This window comes from Centruroides sculpturatus, unplaced genomic scaffold, assembly GCF_000671375.1.
Source record: "Centruroides sculpturatus isolate CEXI.00-Female unplaced genomic scaffold, Cexi_2.0 scaffold1253, whole genome shotgun sequence".
In the NCBI taxonomy this organism is placed as follows: domain Eukaryota; kingdom Metazoa; phylum Arthropoda; class Arachnida; order Scorpiones; family Buthidae; genus Centruroides; species Centruroides sculpturatus.
Genome location: NW_019385370.1, coordinates 117,452 through 145,079, shown reverse-complemented (window position 1 = coordinate 145,079; position 27,628 = coordinate 117,452). Strand labels below are relative to the sequence as shown.

The 27,628-nt window shown below is 31.9% G+C and overlaps 1 protein-coding gene, 1 long non-coding RNA gene and 1 pseudogene across 2 annotated transcripts in view; 1 reads left to right on the top strand and 2 right to left on the bottom strand.

The window, feature by feature from the left end:
• The window catches only part of LOC111638232 (sushi, von Willebrand factor type A, EGF and pentraxin domain-containing protein 1-like), a 90,906-nt gene that overhangs the window by 37,888 nt on the left and 25,390 nt on the right, over positions 1 to 27,628 (bottom strand). Inside the window, exons 38-39 of the mRNA XM_023383891.1 lie at positions 8,830 to 9,209; positions 5,128 to 5,293 (exon numbers count right to left, since the gene is read on the bottom strand). Of these exons, the coding sequence (XP_023239659.1) occupies positions 5,128 to 5,293; positions 8,830 to 9,209 (546 nt within the window). The remainder of the gene's footprint in view (positions 1 to 5,127; positions 5,294 to 8,829; positions 9,210 to 27,628) is intronic.
• On the top strand, positions 13,674 to 27,466 carry LOC111638237 (annotated as a pseudogene).
• Positions 14,496 to 15,950, bottom strand: LOC111638238. Its single transcript, XR_002758829.1, has 2 exons — positions 15,643 to 15,950; positions 14,496 to 15,545 (listed from the first exon to the last, which is right to left on the bottom strand). It is a non-coding gene; the product is annotated as an uncharacterized LOC111638238 (long non-coding RNA).

Here is a 27,628-nt window from a genome sequence, read left to right as displayed (position 1 = left end):
TCAAGGTAAACTTCTTAATGATGTTTAAAAAACAGGTTTATCTGTTGTTTTAATCAATAATAATCATCTATTCACATTTTAAGTTACTTATAATAGTACGAATATACCTATACATAAACCAACATATAATAGCTTGATATAATCTGGTAGTTGTTTAATCTGCTTAGTATGAATATACCTTCATAAAAAACTAAATATTTCATGGTTGACGGCATAGTGCTTTGTTTTAAATTTTAAAACATTTAATCAAGGATAATAATTATTTATATCTAAGATCTAAATACAGAATAAGGTTTTCTTTTGTTTTACTTATATTCATCTAGATTAAATGTTTCTTTTTCCTCTTAAATATTATTCTTAAGTTATTATCCATGACAGAAATTCTTCATAAATGTTAAAAATAAGTGGAAAAACCATTTAAGATCCAATAAAAAAAATAAAGAGGCAATATATGTTATCTTAAAATATATTTAGACAAAATTAGGATTGATACTATTGATATATAATGTTTATATACAATATAATAGTATTGATAACTTTTTAATAGATTAATTTTTCATTTCTTTTTAATGAAGTATTTGTTTTAATTTATGGTATCATTGTCAAAATACTTTTTTAACCAATTTATATGTTTTTTTTAGAGGTATAGCTTCAAATAAAATGTCATTTCTGTAAGTGAAGATTTGTGTTTTTTTTTTTTTAGTTCATCAATGATGACTGTGAAATGATGGATTGTGAAGACAAAAATTTTTTTTGTATTCTTCACTATATGTTTTACTATAGATAAATAGTTTATCATCAGAAACTAGATATATTTTAATGATAAAATAAACATTAAAATATTGATTTTTATCAAGTATTAAAAAAACAAACTGAATTATATTGAATTATTAAATAAGTATATAAATGACATTTAAAGTTATGTAAATTTGTTTTGTCTATGAATAATTTATGTTTGATTAGACCAATTAACAAAAATAATAGAAAAATTTTTCTTAAAATTGATCATTCCTATTTCATGTCATTCATTACTTATATCATAATATTTGATCTCAAAAATTCAGTTTTAAAGTCCAGTTTTTTATTAATAATTTAAATGGATTTGTATGTATGCATACACTTTTTTTTTTAATATATAAATAAACAAATAATAAAATAAATAAAATTCTGACTGTAAGAAATATATTGTTTTCCAACAATAGTTATCATCATATAAATAAAATTATAACATTATTTACATTTTATATTGTAATTATAAATGATAATAAATATAATAAACAAAAATGTAGAAAACCATTTGAAGTTATTTTTATATGTAGCAAAGTATAAATTATTCAATTCTGATTCTATGTAAACAAACTTGAAATAACTGATTTAAATGCTATAAATCTCCAGTATAAAAACATTTAATTCATATATATTTTCTGCTTTAATTAAAAAATAACTTTGGAGTTTGAATTTTTAAAATGAACATTTTAAAATATTTTAAGATTAAAGATTAATGCTCATACTTATCTTGGGAAAAACTGTATAACAACAGATTAGGAGGAGTCCCTTTACAATGGTTAATATAAAAGTTAATAACTCATGCTCAAGCTTTTTATATCAAAAATTGGGAATCCTCAAGGATCAATATTTTGGTACCTTTGCTTTTCAATATACACCTAAATGGCCTGTTTGAAGTCCTACCAGAAGACAATGTTATTGCTTATGCTGATGACATTGTTATAACATACTCTAAGGACAATTTCCAGGCAGCTCAATTTGAATTAAATAACCAATTATATGAGCTTAAATAAGTTAAGCATCAATACAGAAATTTCTTAAACATAACAGAGCTAACTAAGACCCTTGCTAAAATTTACAGGAATAATGAGGAAAATTCAATGCTACTTAATCATTAATATCATAATCATAAAACATCTATATCACATATATATTGAACCAAAAATTAAATAGAGAATTATAATTTCAGGAACAAGAACAGACTACAGTATATAACTGACTTCAAATCCAGCAAAATTGATTCATTAGAGCCATATATATAAACAGGACTATAATGCAACAGTTTCAATTCAACAGTTATAATGCAACATATACTACCATCAGGAATAAATAGACAATACAAAGACTTTATATATAAAACAAATCTTGCTTAACTACTTCAAATGAATGACTACTACCTCTAATATAATGAACACACACTACAGAAATAAAAATACTGTGACTGACAAGTTTATAACTTCTTAACACCTGCTTGAAAATATTTGATTGGACAGACAAAATACATTAAGAAGTTTTGGAATTGAATTACCAAATACATTAAATAACAAATTGTAAATGGCTAGCACCTTCACTGCAGTGCAAAAGTAACTGTTAATACCACTGAAGATGAAATAGCAATTATGAGACTAAATTAAAATTGTGAGATGCATATATTGTTGTTATTTGATGTTATATTAACCTTTTTTTTTTTTTTGCTTTGTTTTCTCTTGTAATTGAGATGCTTATAATAATTGGAAAAAATACAGAAAAATAAAATATACCTTTTTAAATTTTTTGAAAAAACAATTCATTTGTTAAAATTTCAAAATGTTATTCTTATAAAAATGTAAATAAAACAAATATTAATAATTCATGTTTTAAGTATTGTCAACAGGACCACCTAAGAAAATGGTCAAATGGGTGAAATGCCCTTATTATTTTATATATATATATATCAAATAATAAGGGCAATTCATACCCTTATTATTTGATAATAAGTATGATATGTAACTTAATATTTTTTGCAGTTAATTTACATATATTTATTTATTTTTTTTTACAGCACATTGTTTCTCTTTTATAAAAATAATCCCTACATTCTTACTAATACATTGTATTATCATCTTTCATTTGATTTTAAACTTAAAAAAATTCTGAATGACTCTATGACTCTGTACAGAATTTCTGTTCCTTGATTAAGACTTCAAGCACCTTGAAAAATGGCATGGATTTAGTGTGTAATTAATAAATTCTTTTAGAAATGCCAATAGTGTAAACCTGAAACTGCATACAGGGAGTCTGTACATGGTGCACACAGGATCTACTGTACTGTAAAACCTGCAAGTGGAGAATGTCCCTGAGCTAATTTAAAAAAAGTTTTTTAAATTCTGTATAAAGAAAACCTGTAAGATATGAACAGAAAACTGTGTCTCTGTTATATTTCTGTCATTGATTTGTATTAGTTAGAATCTGTCAAACACTTAAACAAATATTGAATCAAGAAGCCTGACAAAAAACATTACAAATGGAATAAAATCTACTAATATTGATTTTACTGAAATTCTATAAAAATGGATTTCAGGAAATAGTTCAGTTAATTACTTAAGTAAACTATTATTAATGTGTTTGTATATTATTTTGAAAACATAACATACTGTATGTGATTTAGACCTAAAAATATGCCTAAAAAGTGCAGTTAATAAACTGTACAGTACTTTTTTTACTGGCATATAGTATCAATCAATATTAAACAAAGAAGTAAAATATGTTAAAAATAATAAACTCTAATAAGTAATCTCAAGTATGTACATTAAATCTTACAAAAAATTTAGATTTAAACATCTTTTGGTTTCTACATGTGCCAGCAAAGCATATCTGCTATTTTTTGAATTGAGAGGGCCTAGTTTTTAGAGTAAATCTCTTTATAAAAGACTTCCCTTATTGGCTTCACCTCAATAGAAAATTTTTCAATATGTAAAATAAAGAAACTTGCTCTATCCAATTTTATGTTTCATTTTGGCAGAAACTTCAGAAATTACTGTTATGTGTATTCTGTTTCCATCTGTATTTAATCTATACTTTAAGCTTGTGTTCCTGGTCTAACTGTAAGTCCATTCCAGTTTTAAAACAGTAACAAAATTACTCTGCTTTCACAATGCTTCTTATGCTTTAAAAGAATGTATTACCTTAAACGTTAAATATTTCATTGTTAACTATTACTGAGACAAACACAAAGAGAACTTAAAAAGTATTGCTTAAACTCAAACAAGTAAACCAATAAAGATGGCATCTAAAATCTATATTTTCAATGAAAAACACTAACAACATTCACTCAGAATATGTACCAAACACAAGTTTCCATTGCTTTTAGTTGAGAATATATATGGGAATGTATATTTTATTTTTGTGCCCATTTCCTTTTATTTTGAAATAATTTTAATAAATATAACAAATACTTTGTTTATACTCCACCTCAACCAAGTTGATAATAACATAGTGACATGATGTTATTATCAACAATGCGATCATGATAGGTGACTGCTGAAGAACACCTATATACTTATAAACAATATGCTTTCATCAAAAAATTAATTTACTTAATTAAAATTAATTATCATGTACTTGTTTTAAGTTTTTATACATTAATAGTTTTAAAATAACTAAAAATAAGTACACAGTAATAAAATTTCAAGTCATGAGAGATTGGTAAATTCAGTTCTGTTCAAGATTGCTGAGTGTAAAGTAATTTTTACCAAGTACAAGAAAGGCAAGCCTTTAAATAGTGGTAAAAGACAGATTGCTTTGAATGTTTATAATACTTTCTGTTTGCTTATTGTGAATAATTTCATAAAGTAAGGAATCATTTAAATTAATTTTTTGACGGAAGCATATTGTAAATATATTAATATTCTTCAGCAGTTCACCTAACACAGTGATTTTGTGACCTCATGTCATCATCTGTTTTTACTTATGTAACTATTAACTTGGTTGAGATGGCATATAGATTAAATCTTGGTAAAAATATGTTCATATTTAAAGTAATAATCATTTCCTTATTCCAGCCTGCCTAAGACAAAAAAAAAACCTGCTTAAATAAAAAGTTCATGAAGTCCAGTGCAATTGTTATTCTGTCTTTTATAAATCTTATGAAATTTTATCAACCTTATTTCCCAAAAAAATGTTTTGATGAATAAATTATTTATTTTTTAACAGTACAAACTAAAAAATAGTTGACAACAATAAAGTTTAATTTAATTATTTACAATTTTATAATTTATTTACTTATAAGATACTCTAGTAAGCAAAACTTGTTTCAATAAATAAATGTTTTTTCAAATTTTTAAAATTAAAAATAATACTTACTCAACACTATATAGAGTAAAATAGGTTCCTTTTGTATCCGCTGAATTGTATTGAACCCATAATGCTACAGTTAAACTATTTGATCCAAGAGGAAATGGAGATGCGAGGGCAACACTTGAAGAATGGCTGTCATCATTTATGTAGAGATTATAATTGATATTTATCGCTGGAAAAATTTAACAGAAAATTAATAATTATAAAAGTTACAAATTAAATATAAGGAAGTTTTTAATCTGTCCAAAATAAAAATATATACATATATACAATATACTATTGTAAGAAAAAAACTAAACTAGCAATAATATATAATTATTGCTATTTCAATTTCAATATAATAAACTTCTCAGTATGAGACAATAAGAAATTTCATTCACCATTTTATTTTTATTTTTTACTTTACTGCTATCACATAATTCTATCTTACAAGTTAGTAAAACAACCTTCTACATTATAACAGAAATTTTTACCCCTCAACAGAAGACAGATTTAATAAAATACCATATTTGCACCATATAAAACAATACCCCCATTTCAGCACAGAATATTTATGTGTATTTAAGCCATCTAGCACCATTGGTACTCACCATTGGTACTTTTTAGTGAAAATTTTTATTTATCTGGAGAAAAGAGGAGTTAAAAAAAAAAAAACCATTTGCAATTAAAATTTACCATTGAAATAGTCTACATGAATACATGCAAAAGTTGCCTAGTTGTAGCAACTTCATTGAAATGTTTTGAGCCCTGTTTTTGGACAAAAGTCATCTCTTATATACCATGAAACGGTATATGAATCTTAAATAATTTTCAGTTAAATAAATGTAGAGAATGTTTAAAAGAATTCATTTGTTTTATTTATTATTGATAGATGATATTAAGTGATAAGAACATCATTTTTACAGATATACAACATGTTATGATCAAAATGTTTATTTAAATCAAATTATACTTTATATATTGCTAGTTTTAAAGCAATGTTTTAAAACAAAAAGTGATTTCAAATTTGAAATCTCAAATTTTTCTTCTAGTTTGTAACCAAAACACTAAATTGAGAAATTTTCGAACTTTGGTAAATCCATCTATAACTAAAAGATAAAGTATCATTATATCTTAAAGCTTTAATTATAATATACATAATGTTATGTAGTTCTTCATATTGTATGACTGCATTATTCATAATTAGTATAGCTAAATATATTTGAATGCAACATAGTATATTGAAAATAACTTTTAAATAAATAAGAAAAAATATTGTATTTAATTCAATAATAGAAAAAAAAAGCATATAGAATAAAAACCTTTCTCTATATAAAGAACAAAGATTCTGTTAAGGAGTTAAAATAAATATAAGAAGATTTAATCAAAATCTTGTTACATCTACTTTAAATCCTTAAATAGCCAAAGTAATTTATTTAATTCATTTAAGTTTAATGTACAAAATGAAGGAAGTGATATGTACGATGTATCTTTTTGTTTCTTCTTATTAATCAACTAGAAATATTTTATCTGTATAATTTATATGTAAGTAAAAATTAAATTCCAATTAGAAATTCTACAATAAAAATATTCTTCTCGTATATGAGACAAAATATAAAAATAAATGTGTTGGAATTTATAAAATTTAGCAGGAAGATATTTCAGTGGGTGTTGTTGAAATGACATAAGTAATGAAGTATTTTTTTAGAAATCCGACTACAACATAGGAAAAGGAAGCAAAAAGAAAGAAAAAAAAAACTATTATTCAGTTGATAAATAAATTTATAGGTCAAAATTCATATAAAAAGTTGGCTTTATATTCAATAATCTAACTGATAGATAAAGTATTAAAAGCAGGAAAAAATCTTTAAAAATTTTTTGGAACACAATTTAATTCTTAAAAATAAATTTGGCTCCAAATACTAACATTCCAATATTTGAAGAAAGATTTTAATAGAATAAATGACTTACTTTTGGCGCATTTGAAAAAATATACGAAATGATTATTAAAAAAAAAAAAGTGCAAGTTAAGATTTTCTGATTAAAATAAAATCTTATCATAAAACTGCATATATCTACTATTATATAGTGATGATCTTCAAGGGGTAATTGTCACCTATTACTCCTAAGATTATTTTTTATTATTATCAGCTCCTTTATTTCTTTAAAATGATATGTTTTAAAAATTAATAATATTTTTAAGTTTATTATCATTATTAAATTTTGCTACACTTCTATGTTCTACATTTATGTAATTTATTTAAAGTAATTATTAAAGTGATAAAACTTTTATATATTGTTTACTATATTTGTATAAATTAGTAATTGTCTGATATTTGATCCACAAGTTAAGTTCAAAATAACTTTTTAAATCCTTTTTCAGAATATTTAATAAATCTGTATTGCTTGCAATATACCCTATGTACTTTAGTATTGCTAATTAGACAAGCAAATTTTATTTATTTCATTGGAAATTGTGATGTTTATATTATTACCTACAGCAAAAAGAAAGCATTTATAACCTTAGTATTATTTTTAACATAATGAACAATAACTTTTTCTATTTGCAAGACAATTGTTTTACTGCATACAGCGTTTCTTCCTTACTATTACTAAATGTTACGTGCTTATGCCTGCAATACTCTTTTTCTTTTATTGTATTGAGCCAGAAGTTACATGCTAGCAAACCAAATTGCCTGCTTCCCATTAAAATTAAGTTCAGATGTTTATTACATTATTGTAATATATTAGAATATAAAGATGTATTTGTATATTTTTTTAATAAGATTTAGATTTAATTTAATAATCATTTAATGTTTCAATTAAACGGACAATCTCTGTTTTATTATTAAAAGACTCTTGGTTATAATAATGCCAAGAGGTATCATTAACAGAGTCATCTGTCCACTTATCAAACAATTATTGATAGGAGCATTAATACATTTTATCTGTTTCACATTTCATATTTTGATATATTGTATTTTTTAAATAGATAACTAAATATGTAGGAAATACAGAAATAAAATTAACTCATGTGAGGAATATACCATATTTGGTTGTCTGCTTTATGTTTCAGACATATTCTCTATTATATATAATGTCTAGCATTTTCATATATGTATTAGAAGTAATTAAAGTGAAAAAAAATTCCATTATTTGAAGAATTTTTGTACATTTTCACATTCAGATATCTCAGATTGTGTCAATATATAATGTATTTTGAATATATCAACAGAATGGCAGTGTAACCTACATATTAAATGTAAATGAGTGATTATAAAATTGAAACAATATGAAAAATAGAAACATATGATTATCAAAAAATGAATTGTTGCTTGAAATATTTACAGAATGCTTTGTATAAAAAATGTAAGATAGAAACATCTATCATTGTTTTGAATAGAAACAGGTTATTTTTTTTGTTTTATCATCATTGTCTTTTTATGATTTTTCAAAATATAATTATAATAATCAAGTGAATGAAAACTAAGCTAAGAAAATAAAACATCCAGAAGACAAAAAAGAAGAAAAAAAAATCAAAAGACGTTAAATATTCATCAATCTTGTGGCAGGTGTCCTAGTTTCTTCGAGCCGCGCGCCGCATCGCATCACATCGCATCGCGTGGCGCAAGCGAAAAGAAAAATATAACACCTGTCGCAAGTTCGAGCATATTTTTCTAGTTTTATTCGTGTTAGAACGTAGCCCGGTTGCGAGTCGCGAATACTTACTTTTCCTGCAGTCCTCTCCGGTAACGTTGAAGGGACATTTACAATAAAAATCGTTGGTGAGATCGACACACGAGGCACTAGCGGGACACGAAGTGGGCGAGCAGTCGGGAATGTCATCTTGGCAGAATTCTCCTCCGTAGCCGGGTGGGCAGATACACTGGAAAGAGTTGCCCGTCTCTTCGCACGTTGCTCCGTTCTTACAAACATCGGCAGCGCAAGCATCGTATTCCAGTTGACACCCGATACCGGCGAATTCAACAGAGCAGGAACAGTTGAGTCCACTTCCGTAGTCGTGACACGATCCCCCGTTCATACAAGGGTCACCTATACAACGACGTGGAGCCGTCTGGCATCTCTTTCCATCCGTTCCCGACGGACAACTAAGGAAAAAAAAAACAACAAAACAACACTCGAAAAAAAGCTTCAGAACTAAATAAATAAATATACAATCGACAATGATACAATTAAGATATACAACAAACTGTATTTAGTATAGAGTAGGTGTTTTCGCACGTTAACCGAGTCGACACTTTGTGACATATCTTTTATTTATTTATTAAACGTGTCGACCTAATTACAAAACTGGATACTACTACGAGTCGTCTGAAGATGTAGTAAGATAAAACATCTCCCGGTTTTTTTTTCTGCCGGAGGGTAAACGTTTTCGCCAAGTGTTCCAACGAGTTAAAGCGAAAAAAGTAGTTTAATAATGTTTTGAATGATTATTATTATTTTTTTTAAATAATCGATTCAAAAAACTTTCGTAAATTTATTCTCGGGCATCGCTATCGTGTCTGTTTTAGTCGGAAGGAAGAGGTATACAGCCTCCTCGAGTTCTAAATAAGGAGGACGAAACCATTTCCCTACATGGATATGGCATACGGTACTGAAAGAAGCGACTATCCTCGCTATTTCTTAGCAAATATTTCTCTTAACTCTAGTCGTTCCCGTTTCGACTGTTACCAAGATTGGGTTCTTCTTTTATGAACTTTATCCACTTATTCTTCTTACCAAAATCTATATTAGAAAGGGGTAATTGTGGTTTAACATTCCCTAAAAACACATTAATTATATATATATACTTTTTTTACGTTCCATTCTGTCAGATTTATTTGGCAGTTTTTTAAGCTGTTGTATTATTTTTTTCACCTTAGAAAATACATAATGTTATCCATTATCGTGTTTGGCTGGCAGACAAAGTAAGCAAGGAAACAGCCTAAGATTTTCGAGAAAAAGTTTGAAACAATAAGATTATGGCAGAGGTTAAATAATATGTGGACACGTCGAAAGATCTCTGATATCTTTGGCTAAAATACAAAATGCTAGGTATTTTACTTACCTAATATTTTATTCTATCACGTGCCTTATAAGGCGGTTCCACCTAAAATATTTTTATTGATTTGTATACACGATAACCTAATTTCTTTTGTGACTAGGCAACATCTATACAACCCAAGGTTCCAATGGCAATTCTTACAATAGAACTCTTTCAGCTACGTCCTTGTTACTTGTACTACGTTCCTAAACGTTTAATTTTGGCAAGAAAGCGCTAATATATTAACCATTTTATTCACACCGTTACGGTTTTACAGTTTCTTCGTTTAGTCGGCGGCACGGATAAATGAATTTCGTATCGCTTTCCAATAAATTTCCATTTATATACATTAAAATAGAAAAGTAGACTGAATACGACTTTATACAATTGATAATCTCATACACTTTGAAATAGCCGCTAATACAAATATAGAAATAAAATAAATTGGAGGGATTTTCTCTAAAGCGGGGGTGGACTGTAGCGGAAGAGGGTAACGAAAAAAAAAATTCATTTCCTGACCATAAATGGAGTCTCTCGAGTGTTTCGGGCAGGCGTTAGGTAAAGCAAAAGGAGAAAAAGAGCGGGACGTTATTTTTGGCTGCGCTTCGGGCACTTTCCTCTCACTCGTCACAGTCACCATCCCGTCTGCTCCGAGCGGGTTTCCCATTTAAAATGGACTTTGCGTGTCTCCATTTACGGCCAAAAGACTCTCGCCACATATTTAACCGCACATTTTCGTACAATCGAACATTAAATATCATTTTTAAAAATGTTATTCCACATAAAAATATGTTAACGCTCTTCTCATGCCAAAATATATAATCAGATTCTAACTACTCTTTTTAGCGTTGTCTTATTGGGGATGATGATTATCCAACGAATATTTATTTCGGAACTCAGCCAAATTCTTGCGCTTCCCATTTTTCTTTATCTAAAAGAGATTCGAATAGATAGATTTATTTAAAATCCCGGAAATCCTTCAGGATAAATAACATCGGATAGGATAAAACTCTTATTATGATTCGGATCGAACCGTCTTTTATATACGGTTCGATGAACATTGACTTTGAAAACTAGAATGAAACCGTATCGAGGACAAATACCCATCTTCTATATTAATATACGTTCGATAATATCCTCAAATTCTCTTCCTACAAATCATTTTTCGTGTTCCACATTCCATTCGAACTCCTTTTCCTCCCTCCTCCCTCCTCCCTCCTCCCCCTTTGCAACCTTCACAAATCGCGACATTTTATACTTCGTTAACTAAAAGAAATTGATTAAAAATTATTCTAAATTTAAATTTGACAATTCAGAATTTCGTTTTTGACTATTTTCTGTCGCTTGTTGTTTCTCTGTCATTCACCCACACAGTTGATAACCTGCCAACATTCGAACCTTTTCGAATACTTTGTACACTTTTACGGTATAGATTATTCCTATATATAGGTTAATTATTATTTTAGGTATTACTCTATTTAAATAAGTACAGTAATAGTATAATTCCCGAGACATATCGTCTCGATATTCTCGAGTTTCTTCCACGTGCTATAAGGAAAAGACAGCTTCTCCATTATAACACGCTGTTTATTTTTTATTAAATAAAATGTTTTCTCGTTAATTTATGAGATAATTAATGTTATTTTCATTTAATAGTCTACAGATTTTCATCTTTTATCTATTATTAATTGCTATTTAAGTTAATAATTTGAAATTTTTTTACTGTATTAACTACAAAAGGTTGATGGACTTGTTAGGGAATTTTAAAATTCCCTAAAGTTTGAATTTTCATTTAATTTTTCCCTAAATTTCGATTAGTTTTTTCCCCACCCCGCATTTAAGATTGAATCGGAATGAGTTCAATACCCAACCGGTAGCCTTCTATGGTTGTGTTTATGATACTAAAAATGATGATTAAATATTTATAATAATAAAACGTTAAAAATATAATCGGAAATTCCTATTAATAAATCACTCGTAAATAAATTTAATTGCCGATTTCGTTCCGGATGTATAAAAACTTACCGAAAAATTTTCCCTGTTTTTTTCCCTATTGGTGCAAATTCCCTGCGTGCCGAGGGAAATAGTTACGTCACGTTTAAAATTGGGGCGCCCTCTCTGTTCGTCTTCTCGATACGCCGAGGGTGTGAATCGGAAGACTCTAACGAGACATTTGTCCCAAATTTTCGTGTTTAATTAGTTATTTTTCTATTCTTTCTAACGAAGCTTTGCCTCATTTTTAACTTTATACTATAAATAAACATACGAAAACGCTACCGTGAGCGGAATCTTTTTAACGTCACGTGATCGATTGTTCGAAAAATCATCCGGCAGTCGAGACGAGATTCTATTATTGGGTCACTGCCATTTTAAATATTCGACGTGTAGAAATATTAATTTACAAAAAAAATTCGCTCCGTTTCGTCGGTTGTTACGCTAAAATATTTTCCTGGAACGAGATTCCTCTTCTAAATCTAACCCAATAAACTTAATAGAAAAAGTTATTCGAATCGACCAATCAACGTCGAGGTTACAATTACGTTACGGTTAATTCCGGCAATGGAATCTAATATCGGTCATTCTTATTGGTTTAAAAATTTTTACGCTTCGGAAAATTTTTCATATCGGAGTATGTAGAATATTTCGTTTAAATTTAAATTTGTGAATACGTTTAGGGAAAAAATAATAATAAATTTAATTTAATTCTTTTTTTTTTTTCTAATGTAGAAGTTTACTGGGTCGTCTTAGACCCACGAACTAGTTTAACGTTTCTATTTTTACAACGTTCTTTGAGTGAGTTTCCATTTTCGGTTGAACGATTATTCTGTGAAGTTCCGATGAGCAAAATCTCTGGTTATGAGGTGAAAGAATGGATTCTTTTCTATGTTAAATACAAAAAAAAAAAAGATATAATGGTAGTTCGTCCATACGAAATGATCGAGTGATCAATCGGTTCAACGATCGAATCGCCATTTAAATCACATTAACAATGAGTAAAATAATCTTAATAAATGTATATAGTATTTAACCTTGACTGTGTGGAGATGGAATTTAAAATTAGCATAGTTTAATACAGAAGGAATTCCTGTGTAAAAAGGAAATAGGAATGTATCGATATAAAGCAATAGGAATGAAATAAACGATGGGAAAAGATGCGGAACAAAGCGAGTCGCGATGAACTTTTCTATGGCCATAGGAGGAGATGGGAGCTCGGGAACCTCCAGGAGTAGAGAGGGAGGGAGTCTGTATTCCGAAAATAACTCAACGTTCCCAAAATTAACTCGCGCACATCCGACAGACCTAGTTGTATGGAAGTTGTGGCGTGCCTTTCAGTCAGGCTGTAACGCTACACCTCTGCATGACCGGGAGATGCTGGAGCAGTCAGACATTTCATATTAGGCGATGGTTGGAGTAGCGAGACTGAAATAGTGCGGGGAGCCGACTCGACGACCAACCGAGGGGGCCACCGTTCTATCTCCCTATAAGGAATTGTGTGGAATGGGGAAGAGGGACCTTAGCCATATTAGCCTACGCAAATTCTCATTGGTTAATAGAATTGGCTGACGTCAACCGCAGCCCGCAGTTCCTACAAAACCACAAGGCACTAGGTATCGTCCGTTACTCGAGGTCCCCGAACCAACAGAGGTTTAAGTGCTTGCAAGGGAAGACTCACCTACCCAATTGGTAATTTTCTTATACTCGTGTGTGTGTGCCTGTGACAAGAGAACGGACTTATTCTAAAGGATTTTTTTTCTATCTCTTGTTCTTCTCAACAGATAGGTTGTATAGAAGCTTAGTTAATTCAATTGGAGTTTTCACTCTAGTTTAAGAAATTTAGATTTAAGTTATGTTAGTCTTTTATTTTACAGCTTTTTTTCCTTAATTTAGAAATAGTTTTTCTTGATAAACTTTTAAGAAAATAGTTTTAAATTTAAGAGATCTTTTGGATAGTTTAGTCTATCCATCCCTCATTCAGTCAGGAGGGAGTCGTCGGAGGTTACGACTTTTATTGGGAGTGGCTGGGATCTTTCGGGACTTTTTGCATCTCTGACTGGATTTGAGAGAGTCTCTCAAATCCAGTCAGAGATGCAAAAAGTCCCGAAAGATCCCAGCCACTCCCAATAAAAGTCGTAACCTCCGACGACTCCCTCCTGACTGAATGAGGGATGGATAGACTAAACTATCCAAAAGATCTCTTAAATTTAAAACTATTTTCTTAAAAGTTTATCAAGAAAAACTATTTCTAACTTAAAGAAAAAAGCTGTAAAATAAAAGACTAACATAACTTAAATCTAAATTTCTTAAACTAGAGTGAAAACTCCAATTGAATTAACTAAGCTTCTATACAACCTATCTGTTGAGAAGAACAAGAGATAGAAAAAAAATCCTTTAGAATAAGTCCGTTCTCTTGTCACAGGCACACACACACGAGTATAAGAAAATTACCAATTGGGTAGGTGAGTCTTCCCTTGCAAGCACTTAAACCTCTGTTGGTTCGGGGACCTCGAGTAACGGACGATACCTAGTGCCTTGTGGTTTTGTAGGAACTGCGGGCTGCGGTTGACGTCAGCCAATTCTATTAACCAATGAGAATTTGCGTAGGCTAATATGGCTAAGGTCCCTCTTCCCCATTCCACACAATTCCTTATAGGGAGATAGAACGGTGGCCCCCTCGGTTGGTCGTCGAGTCGGCTCCCCGCACTATTTCAGTCTCGCTACTCCAACCATCGCCTAATATGAAATGTCTGACTGCTCCAGCATCTCCCGGTCATGCAGAGGTGTAGCGTTACAGCCTGACTGAAAGGCACGCCACAACTTCCATACAACTAGGTCTGTCGGATGTGCGCGAGTTAATTTTGGGAACGTTGAGTTATTTTCGGAATACAGACTCCCTCCCTCTCTACTCCTGGAGGTTCCCGAGCTCCCATCTCCTCCTATGGCCATAGAAAAGTTCATCGCGACTCGCTTTGTTCCGCATCTTTTCCCATCGTTTATTTCATTCCTATTGCTTTATATCGATACATTCCTATTTCCTTTTTACACAGGAATTCCTTCTGTATTAAACTATGCTAATTTTAAATTCCATCTCCACACAGTCAAGGTTAAATACTATATACATTTATTAAGATTATTTTACTCATTGTTAATGTGATTTAAATGGCGATTCGATCGTTGAACCGATTGATCACTCGATCATTTCGTATGGACGAACTACCATTATATCTTTTTTTTTTGTATTTAACATAGAAAAGAATCCATTCTTTCACCTCATAACCAGAGATTTTGCTCATCGGAACTTCACAGAATAATCGTTCAACCGAAAATGGAAACTCACTCAAAGAACGTTGTAAAAATAGAAACGTTAAACTAGTTCGTGGGTCTAAGACGACCCAGTAAACTTCTACATTAGAAAAAAAAAAAAAATTAAATTAAATTTATTATTATTTTTTCCCTAAACGTATTCACAAATTTAAATTTAAACGAAATATTCTACATACTCCGATATGAAAAATTTTCCGAAGCGTAAAAATTTTTAAACCAATAAGAATGACCGATATTAGATTCCATTGCCGGAATTAACCGTAACGTAATTGTAACCTCGACGTTGATTGGTCGATTCGAATAACTTTTTCTATTAAGTTTATTGGGTTAGATTTAGAAGAGGAATCTCGTTCCAGGAAAATATTTTAGCGTAACAACCGACGAAACGGAGCGAATTTTTTTTGTAAATTAATATTTCTACACGTCGAATATTTAAAATGGCAGTGACCCAATAATAGAATCTCGTCTCGACTGCCGGATGATTTTTCGAACAATCGATCACGTGACGTTAAAAAGATTCCGCTCACGGTAGCGTTTTCGTATGTTTATTTATAGTATAAAGTTAAAAATGAGGCAAAGCTTCGTTAGAAAGAATAGAAAAATAACTAATTAAACACGAAAATTTGGGACAAATGTCTCGTTAGAGTTTTCCGATTCACACCCTCGGCGTATCGAGAAGACGAACAGAGAGGGCGCCCCAATTTTAAACGTGACGTAACTATTTCCCTCGGCACGCAGGGAATTTGCACCAATAGGGAAAAAACAGGGAAAATTTTTCGGTAAGTTTTTATACATCCGGAACGAAATCGGCAATTAAATTTATTTACGAGTGATTTATTAATAGGAATTTCCGATTATATTTTTAACGTTTTATTATTATAAATATTTAATCATCATTTTTAGTATCATAAACACAACCATAGAAGGCTACCGGTTGGGTATTGAACTCATTCCGATTCAATCTTAAATGCGGGGTGGGGAAAAAACTAATCGAAATTTAGGGAAAAATTAAATGAAAATTCAAACTTTAGGGAATTTTAAAATTCCCTAACAAGTCCATCAACCTTTTGTAGTTAATACAGTAAAAAAATTTCAAATTATTAACTTAAATAGCAATTAATAATAGATAAAAGATGAAAATCTGTAGACTATTAAATGAAAATAACATTAATTATCTCATAAATTAACGAGGAAACATTTTATTTAATAAAAAATAAACAGCGTGTTATAATGGAGAAGCTGTCTTTTCCTTATAGCACGTGGAAGAAACTCGAGAATATCGAGACGATATGTCTCGGGAATTATACTATTACTGTACTTATTTAAATAGAGTAATACCTAAAATAATAATTAACCTATATATAGGAATAATCTATACCGTAAAAGTGTACAAAGTATTCGAAAAGGTTCGAATGTTGGCAGGTTATCAACTGTGTGGGTGAATGACAGAGAAACAACAAGCGACAGAAAATAGTCAAAAACTAAATTCTGAATTGTCAAATTTAAATTTAGAATAATTTTTAATCAATTTCTTTTAGTTAACGAAGTATAAAATGTCGCGATTTGTGAAGGTTGCAAAGGGGGAGGAGGGAGGAGGGAGGAGGGAGGAAAAGGAGTTCGAATGGAATGTGGAACACGAATAATGATTTGTAGGAAGAGAATTTGAGGATATTATCGAACGTATATTAATATAGAAGATGGGTATTTGTCCTCGATACGGTTTCATTCTAGTTTTCAAAGTCAATGTTCATCGAACCGTATATAAAAGACGGTTCGATCCGAATCATAATAAGAGTTTTATCCTATCCGATGTTATTTATCCTGAAGGATTTCCGGGATTTTAAATAAATCTATCTATTCGAATCTCTTTTAGATAAAGAAAAATGGGAAGCGCAAGAATTTGGCTGAGTTCCGAAATAAATATTCGTTGGATAATCATCATCCCCAATAAGACAACGCTAAAAAGAGTAGTTAGAATCTGATTATATATTTTGGCATGAGAAGAGCGTTAACATATTTTTATGTGGAATAACATTTTTAAAAATGATATTTAATGTTCGATTGTACGAAAATGTGCGGTTAAATATGTGGCGAGAGTCTTTTGGCCGTAAATGGAGACACGCAAAGTCCATTTTAAATGGGAAACCCGCTCGGAGCAGACGGGATGGTGACTGTGACGAGTGAGAGGAAAGTGCCCGAAGCGCAGCCAAAAATAACGTCCCGCTCTTTTTCTCCTTTTGCTTTACCTAACGCCTGCCCGAAACACTCGAGAGACTCCATTTATGGTCAGGAAATGAATTTTTTTTTTCGTTACCCTCTTCCGCTACAGTCCACCCCCGCTTTAGAGAAAATCCCTCCAATTTATTTTATTTCTATATTTGTATTAGCGGCTATTTCAAAGTGTATGAGATTATCAATTGTATAAAGTCGTATTCAGTCTACTTTTCTATTTTAATGTATATAAATGGAAATTTATTGGAAAGCGATACGAAATTCATTTATCCGTGCCGCCGACTAAACGAAGAAACTGTAAAACCGTAACGGTGTGAATAAAATGGTTAATATATTAGCGCTTTCTTGCCAAAATTAAACGTTTAGGAACGTAGTACAAGTAACAAGGACGTAGCTGAAAGAGTTCTATTGTAAGAATTGCCATTGGAACCTTGGGTTGTATAGATGTTGCCTAGTCACAAAAGAAATTAGGTTATCGTGTATACAAATCAATAAAAATATTTTAGGTGGAACCGCCTTATAAGGCACGTGATAGAATAAAATATTAGGTAAGTAAAATACCTAGCATTTTGTATTTTAGCCAAAGATATCAGAGATCTTTCGACGTGTCCACATATTATTTAACCTCTGCCATAATCTTATTGTTTCAAACTTTTTCTCGAAAATCTTAGGCTGTTTCCTTGCTTACTTTGTCTGCCAGCCAAACACGATAATGGATAACATTATGTATTTTCTAAGGTGAAAAAAATAATACAACAGCTTAAAAAACTGCCAAATAAATCTGACAGAATGGAACGTAAAAAAAGTATATATATATAATTAATGTGTTTTTAGGGAATGTTAAACCACAATTACCCCTTTCTAATATAGATTTTGGTAAGAAGAATAAGTGGATAAAGTTCATAAAAGAAGAACCCAATCTTGGTAACAGTCGAAACGGGAACGACTAGAGTTAAGAGAAATATTTGCTAAGAAATAGCGAGGATAGTCGCTTCTTTCAGTACCGTATGCCATATCCATGTAGGGAAATGGTTTCGTCCTCCTTATTTAGAACTCGAGGAGGCTGTATACCTCTTCCTTCCGACTAAAACAGACACGATAGCGATGCCCGAGAATAAATTTACGAAAGTTTTTTGAATCGATTATTTAAAAAAAATAATAATAATCATTCAAAACATTATTAAACTACTTTTTTCGCTTTAACTCGTTGGAACACTTGGCGAAAACGTTTACCCTCCGGCAGAAAAAAAAACCGGGAGATGTTTTATCTTACTACATCTTCAGACGACTCGTAGTAGTATCCAGTTTTGTAATTAGGTCGACACGTTTAATAAATAAATAAAAGATATGTCACAAAGTGTCGACTCGGTTAACGTGCGAAAACACCTACTCTANTATCGTTTCATTAGTTTCTTTTATATTTGCAAAATAGACTAGAAATCATGAATCTGTTGTTTGTTGTTAATGGAATTTGGGACTTTCAGAATTAGAAAAAGAAAGACAGCCCAGACGAAAAGGGGAATACGTATCCCAAGTTCTGCAATATACGAGCGCCCATGATTATACCGTTTAATACTATATATACTTTATTTCGTGTCTTTCCTATTTGATTTCTCAGCTTCCTCTGCACAGTTTCTAAATAAAGCAAGCAACTTACTGTGCTGCTTGATATATTTTTGACAGTAGGATGATTTAAATGTTCTTGTAAAGTGCCTTATCCTAAGAAATTTAAACATATTCTCTTGATTTCTTCAACTCTCAGTTGAACTGGCAGTCCAAAAAATTTCTCATATCCATATATGTTAAAGTTAATGTTGTCCTTTCAAATTTATTCGTTGAAACAGCTCTGGCAGAGTCATTTCTCAAATGATTAGTGTTTAGCATATCTATGGTATTGTTTCAATTTGTCAAATTCAATACGTTCTTCTAGGTAGAATGAGCTCATTTTTTTCAGTCCCAGTAATTTGACTTGTTTTATTTTCTCATTTATGTTTACATAATAAATGCAAATTTTCTGAAATTAAAGTAATCAGTAATGTATCTTAATACTTTACTGGTTGCTTCAGATTATCCAAGGCTCTCACATGATCGTATATGGTCAACGAATTGTCTAAGTGACCTATAACTTTTCTAACTTTCTCCGCCCTGTAAGCACTAAGAAAACCCAATTTAATAAAGTAAAATTTCATTACAAATACTAGTCGTATCTTGCTTGCTTGCCATGTCCAATCACCTGGAACAACTAAGAAAACCAGTTTTAGCAAACCCATTATGAGTTCTGTCTTGCCTACAATGGGGCAACTGAGTGGCGAAAGATGGAGCCTGACATATCTCCAAAAAATTTCTGGGGGTTTTTCGACCCAGTCCGGATTGGAACCCGGGTTTCCAAGAACAATACTTTACCACTCTAACCATTCGGTCTTCAGTGACGTATGACTGTCTTTGATTATTGTTGGAAATAGAAGAAACTCTCTTACTTGTTTATTGATAGTTAGTTTCTTGTTGTCATACCTCTACTTGAGCAAGTTCCATTTTATAATTCTCTCTAGATATATTTAGTGATGACTGTATGACCTACAGGGAATTTTCAGGTGCTTGCAAAAAATTACGAAGATACTGGTATTTACTGACATCAGATAGATTCTGGTTCTTGTCCATCATTGATGTAAAAAAAGGACCGACTTATCGTATTGTCCATCAAATTTTGACAAATATAATGTTGGTAGTTGCATACGTCATTCTTGTTAAAATTGACTAGCGAAACTGTTGGTTCTGCCTTCGTTGTTCATTGTACAGTACCTCTAGCCTTGTGTTTGCTTTATTGGTTACATTTAAAATATGCTTCCTCAAACGTTACACATTCATCCATAAGTTTTTCACTTTCATCTGCAAGAAATTTGAGTTTCGATTCTACCTTTTGGAATTTGATACACAATTCTTCAGGTTCTTCAAACAAAAGGATATCTGTGAGTCATCTTCTTATCTTTCTGAACCCAGAAACTTTTGGAAACTCGTAAGCTGAGCATTTATCTGTCCTTGATTATCCTTCACTAATTTAAAATCTTGCACAATGTTTCCTTTTTACTCAAAAATGATACAAACGTACCGGTACGTGTGGAAATTAAAAGATTACGGATGTTGCGGCCGAAGTTTTCATCTCTAAAACGTAAACGTCGAACGTTGAGCGCCGGAATCCTGTATGCCTAGAAATTTGACAATGGCGTTTGGAACGTTGAGCATGATTCCAATGATGTTTCAAACGCCATTGTCAAACTTCTAGGCTTACAGGCGCTCAACGTTCGACGTTCACGTTTGAGAGATGAAAACTTCGGTCGCAATCTCACTAATGTCTTATTATTAAATTTAAAGTAAATTATATACTTTACGAACCTTCACATCTTAAGTCTCCAAAATCCCAAGTTCCATCCTCTTCACAACGAACAATGTTATCCCCAAATTTCGATTTTCCAGCAACTGTAAAAGTGTCTTCGCAACTAAAGAAGAAACTAGACTTGTATCGTGTATCTACATACGGTCCATACGAAGCTCCAGCGGTTTCTCTTGGAATACCACAATCGATTCCTATTAAATTTTTAATTTTTTTTTTAAATATAAAAAAGATAATTTAAGAAAACTTAATTAAATTGAAATGATTTTTACTAGGACATGATGGAGATAATCCAGAAAGCCAATATTCGCTTCTTCCTTCTTTGGGATCGTATACGCATTGCCGAAAATTAGCAGTAGCTGTCATTCTTAAAGGTCTACCCATTTCGTTACAGGTAAGAGATATATTGTGCTGAAAGGGAATATAATTTTCGTCATCAACACCATATACTCTTAGACCTTGAGTATGGTCATCTCCTAGCGATGGACAACTGGCAACTATAATAGAAATAAGATTAAAGAAACCGAATAAAAAAAATAGCATCTTGTTACCAAAGATATTTACATTTGCAAGTCGGTTCGGTCCCATTCCAGACACCAGTACTGGTGCACAGAAGTGTAGAGCTTCCCTCCATGACATAACCAAAATTGCATTGAAAGTGTACCACATCACCAAAATGAAATGACGATTTAGTAGAGAGGAGAAGACCATTTTCGGGACTATTCAAGTCTGGGCATAATTTCTCTATAACAAAAAAACGTATAAATCAATCGACGAATTAACATTTTAAAACTGTATATTATTGAAATGTACTCGTACCGACACAAGTTTTATTCAGTAAATAAATGTCTCCATCTTTTAAACCAGTTTCTCCGTACGGAATTTCGAATCCGGAAGTCCCGTTTTCAGTGTAAAGCTCGAAACCATTATTGCATAGACAATTATAGCTACCGGGGTTATTGATACAGCGGTGATCGCATCCTCCATTTTTATCCAAGCATTCGTTAATATCTAGAAGAATAATGATAAATATAGATCTACAAAACAATAACTTTTAATGTAAAAGAAAAGAAAAAAACTTTACCGAGACAATCTTGTCTAGAACATCCCATTAATTCCACTTTTAAACACGGAGCCGTTTGGTAATCTACTAGATAAAAGCGGATAAATCTAGCTTCTAAGTGGAAAGGTAAATTAACTGTAGAAACTCCAGATAAACCATGCGGTAACAGACGAAACTCTACAGACTACAATAACATACTTTTAACAATTTGTACATTCGTAATAAAAGTTTTATGTGTTAAAAACACTCACTCTCTTCATGGGATCGCTATAATCACGAAATACATCTGCCATATCGTTTGAGTATTGAATTCTCATTTTTGTTGGAAATGCCAATGAACCATCCGATCTGGAAACGGGTTGGGTTCGAAAACCTTTCAACACGGTAGGTGCTCGTAAATCGAACTGTATCCAATTCTCTCCGGAATGATGAATCTTTCCGCACCATCCGTTTTCACTGTTAAGACGAACCTCCTATAATATATTTTATAAAATGCCAGTCAAAAATCCATCGTTAAAACGTCTGTATTGAATATAAAGTAGGAAAAAAAAATGTTTACATTTTTATCGTATCCGCTTTCAGTACTGGAAGCTTTAATACTGTGATCGGGAATCGAACCGGTACTCAAACCTAAATCTCTAACAGGACGGCAATCTAAACGGATATGGAAAAGATTTAATAGAGAGGTTGCCTCCGACGTTTTCATCGCGTAAACGTGTACGTCGGACGTTCAGCGCGGTATTCCTGTAAGCCTAGAAGTTTGACAATGGCGTTTGGAACGTCGAGCGTGATTCCAAACGCCATTGTCAAACTTCTAGGCTTACAGTAAGGCGGCGCTGAACGTCCGACGTACACGTTTACGCGACGAAAACGTCGGCGGCAACCTCTCTATTAGTACAATGAAATAATTAACACACCTAAATTTGGTTCGAAGCCATCTTTGCATTTGCAGAAATATGCTCCGGATGTGTTATTACAGTAAGTAGAAGCGCTATCACATGCGCTACTTTCCGAACATTCGTCGATATCTGAAACACAATTAATTAATTAAGTTTCTTTATATAAATAAAGTATTAATACGTAGGGAAAAAAAAAATTTAAACTCAACATAACTCTATGTTTCCTCTTGTATAACAAAGAGAAAAAAATAAAAGAAAGATGCGATAGGAAACGGGTGACAAATCTCGTAACTGTTTAAATTAACAGTTTGACAAATTTGGGTGGAGACAACAATCACGAATGAGTGAACACTTCGTCTAGGAAGACAGTAGTATATAATTATATTCTATTTTCGGTATTAACCATACAAAATTGATAAACGTATCTCGTTTATATATATATAATTTTCCTTTATCGTATATCTACACGCTTTATAAATTATGTAATTGATTTTTCGTCCTATATATTTTTATCATTATCATTGCTTTACTTGTTACGACGATGATACAGATAAGAAGAGAAAAAATAAGACAATAAAATGAATTTCATATATAATTATGCCATAAAATTTAACATTTTATTTAGCATAAGAAAATATTATCTAAAAAAAATAAATAGGATAATTAATGAATATATTAAACACGTACAATCCACAAAATACCTGCAGGTATTTTATTTATAGAAGAATATTATAAAAAAAAGTATGGGCCTATACTGTAACCTATTGTGTATAATCTAAAAATAAGGTCGAGGATAACGTAATAAAATCAAATCACAGGCTTTTAACAACTTGTTAATATTTAAAATTGTGTAAAATATTATCTAAAACATTAAAATAATAATACAGTAGATCCTCCCTATAACACTGTTGATAATTCCGTGTTATATGAATTCCATGTTGTACGAGTCACTTATATTTTAGAAATACGTGTGCCGGGCTGTGAACGACTCACGTATTTGTAAAATCTAAGTGACTCGTACAACATGGAATTCATATAACACGGAATTATCAACAGTGTTATAGGGAGAGTCTACTGTAATAATTCAATTCTTATTGATCCTTATTAAGAAACTTTATAATAAATAATTGCATCATTTAAAATCATCAGATAATGTTTATGACTAAAAAATAATAAATCTAATTATATATTAACAATGCAATTCATTATAAAATGTAGGTCTAAATATATATCAAGATGATTTGCATAATAAATCAAAGCTACTTATTAAATAACAATCAAAAGATTAAATATCTATAATTGTTAACTGAATTAATTAATTAATTAAGGTAAAAATACTTAATTATTATCAAAAAGAATTTTTTTACAACATAAAGATGAAGTTTTAAAGATAAAAATATATACTATAAACTTGACAGGTAAAAGGTGATGATTCACTATTCAATTACTTTTGAACCAAGAATAGATTTAATATATTTAAATAATAGAATTTTCAAAGGAATGAAGGTTTAATTCTGAAGGTAAAAGTCAACAGGTTAAATATGAGATAATCCAGAAAGCCAATATTCGCTTCTTCCTTCTTTGGGATCGTATACGCATTGCCGAAAATTNCGAATTTTATTGGGAGTGGCTGGGATCTTTCGGGACTTTTTGCATCTCTGACTGGATTTGAGAGACTCTCTCAAATCCAGTCAGAGATGCAAAAAGTCCCGAAAGATCCCAGCCACTCCCAATAAAATTCGAAACCTCCGACGACTCCCTCCTCTCGAGTCTGTTTAGTTACTTAATTTGGAAGTTATTAATTTGCAAATTTAACTTTTATCCGCTTTTTACTTGAAAAAAATCATCCTTTTTTGATAGTCTTGTAAGAAAATTTGGATTAGTTAATATAATTTTTGCAAGAATTTTTTAAAAAATAATACTCTTCGAAACAAATTAGCTTTAGTTTTTTTCTTTTTGGCATTTCTTTTTAGGAAGAGGAAAAATAATTTAAAATTTTTAATGTAGATTTTAGAAGTTAAAATTTCAAGAGTTAAGTTTAGTGTGATTTTATTTTTAAATTTAGTTCTAAAGTTTAGATTTATGCTGCTGTTTCTGTATTTTCAAAGAGGACGTTTAAATTAATATCTAAACCATTTAAAGTTTTTGGTCTTGGATTTAGAACGTTTAAGGAGATTAGCAGCAATTTAGAAGCTGTTTTTTTTTAATGATTTAAAAAGCTTAGAACTTGAAGAGTTTCCTTAGCAAAATAGCTAAAACCGTTAGGAAATTTTTGTAAAATTCGAAGCTGTTATCGGAATTTTTAGGACACGTTTTAAATTTATTACAAGTTTCGTTAGCAGAATTTTTCAGCTAAAAGATCAAGAATAATTAATAGAAGAGTTTTGCTCATCTGACGATTATTATTTTATATTTCTTTTTCAGTAAAACATGTGCGACGACGAAGTTGCTGCTCTTGTAGTTGACAATGGCTCCGGCATGTGCAAAGCCGGTTTCGCCGGGGATGACGCTCCCCGTGCTGTATTCCCATCCATCGTCGGTCGCCCACGTCACCAGGTAATAAAAATTCCAGAACGACAAAGACAGAGAAATCGTCAGATAATCGATCGATACTAATTCCGAGCTTAACCTCTATTCTAGGGTGTCATGGTAGGTATGGGTCAGAAGGACAGCTATGTAGGTGATGAGGCCCAGAGCAAGAGAGGTATTCTCTCTTTGAAATATCCCATCGAACACGGCATCGTCACCAACTGGGACGATATGGAGAAGATCTGGCATCACACCTTCTACAACGAACTCCGTGTTGCCCCAGAAGAACACCCAGTTCTGCTTACTGAAGCCCCCTTGAACCCCAAGGCTAACAGGGAAAAGATGACACAGGTGGCTGTCTCTCTCTAAATACCTTTAAGACCCGTATCGATGGGAAAGACGCTTATTGACCGAAATTCTATCTTTTGACAGATCATGTTTGAGACCTTCAACACCCCCGCTATGTACGTAGCCATCCAAGCCGTACTGTCCCTCTACGCTTCCGGTCGTACCACCGGTATCGTATTGGACTCTGGTGATGGTGTATCCCACACCGTCCCCATCTATGAAGGTTACGCCCTCCCCCACGCCATCCTCCGATTGGACTTGGCCGGTCGTGACCTTACTGACTACTTGATGAAAATCTTGACCGAACGTGGTTATTCTTTCACCACCACGGGTAAGGAGACTTATCTAAACGATAGAATTAAGATGGGATAACTTTTATCTCCTCTTAATTCCAGACTAAATCAAGCAAATTCTCTGTCAAGCTAGAATAAGATTAATTTTTCGACAAAATCTATCGAAATTTCGTTAGGGCGTCACTCTGTAGGGTGTTACTCTGCCCCGTTTTCAGGCTGTCCGTCTGCTTGATTTAGACGTCATTCTGTCCGAATTTCTGTCCGAATTTTTGGCAAAATTTAAGATGTAAAAATTTGCTCCTTACAGCTGAACGAGAAATCGTTCGTGACATCAAGGAAAAGTTATGCTACGTCGCCCTGGACTTCGAGCAGGAAATGGCCACCGCCGCTTCCTCCTCCTCATTGGAAAAGTCCTACGAATTACCTGATGGTCAAGTCATCACCATCGGTAACGAGAGGTTCCGTTGCCCAGAAGCCTTGTTCCAACCATCCTTCGTGGGTATGGAATCTTGCGGTATCCATGAGACCACCTTCAACTCCATCATGAAGTGCGATATCGATATCCGTAAGGATCTGTACGCCAACACCGTCTTGTCTGGTGGTACCACCATGTACCCAGGTATCGCTGATCGTATGCAGAAGGAAATCACAGCCCTTGCACCCAGCACCATGAAAATCAAGATCATCGCTCCCCCTGAGAGAAAATACTCCGTATGGATCGGTGGCTCCATCTTGGCTTCCCTGTCCACCTTCCAACAGATGTGGATCTCCAAGCAGGAGTATGACGAATCCGGTCCCAGCATCGTCCACCGCAAATGCTTCTAAGCGATCGAGTCCAACAACACTCACTGCCGTGAAGACAGGTGATTCAGTCAGCCGCAACAACAGATGCTGTCACACAACATATGTGTACTTTCTCCCTGTATTGTTAAGCTCCGTGTTTTGTGTGGAAATGCTGGACTATTTCCTCGACCGAGGCTTGGCTTTTTCTGTAGATAAATTCATATTGTGAAAATTCAAGCCCCGGATGGGCAATAATCGGGTATTTCTCTCATCAGTATATGTGATTCGTTACTAAAAAGAAGAAAAAAAACTGTTTTAAAACTTGCTGCTCTTTTTTCTGTTTATTTCTTTTTTTTTCTCGTCTCACTACGGGCTGAAACAGATGACACACTTTTCCTCCTTTTTTTTTGCCACATACATTATCCTGTACAAACCTCTAATAAAGCAGGGGAATCAGAAAATTCAGATAAGTCTCTGTTACGTTATTGATGATCGCGAAATCGGATTACATTTCTTTCATATTTTAACCCATCTTCCTCTTACTAATTTCATATTAATATTATATTTCCGCGCTTAGGAAAAAGTAAAAATTAATCTTATAAAATATATTAAATCGTAATCTTATAC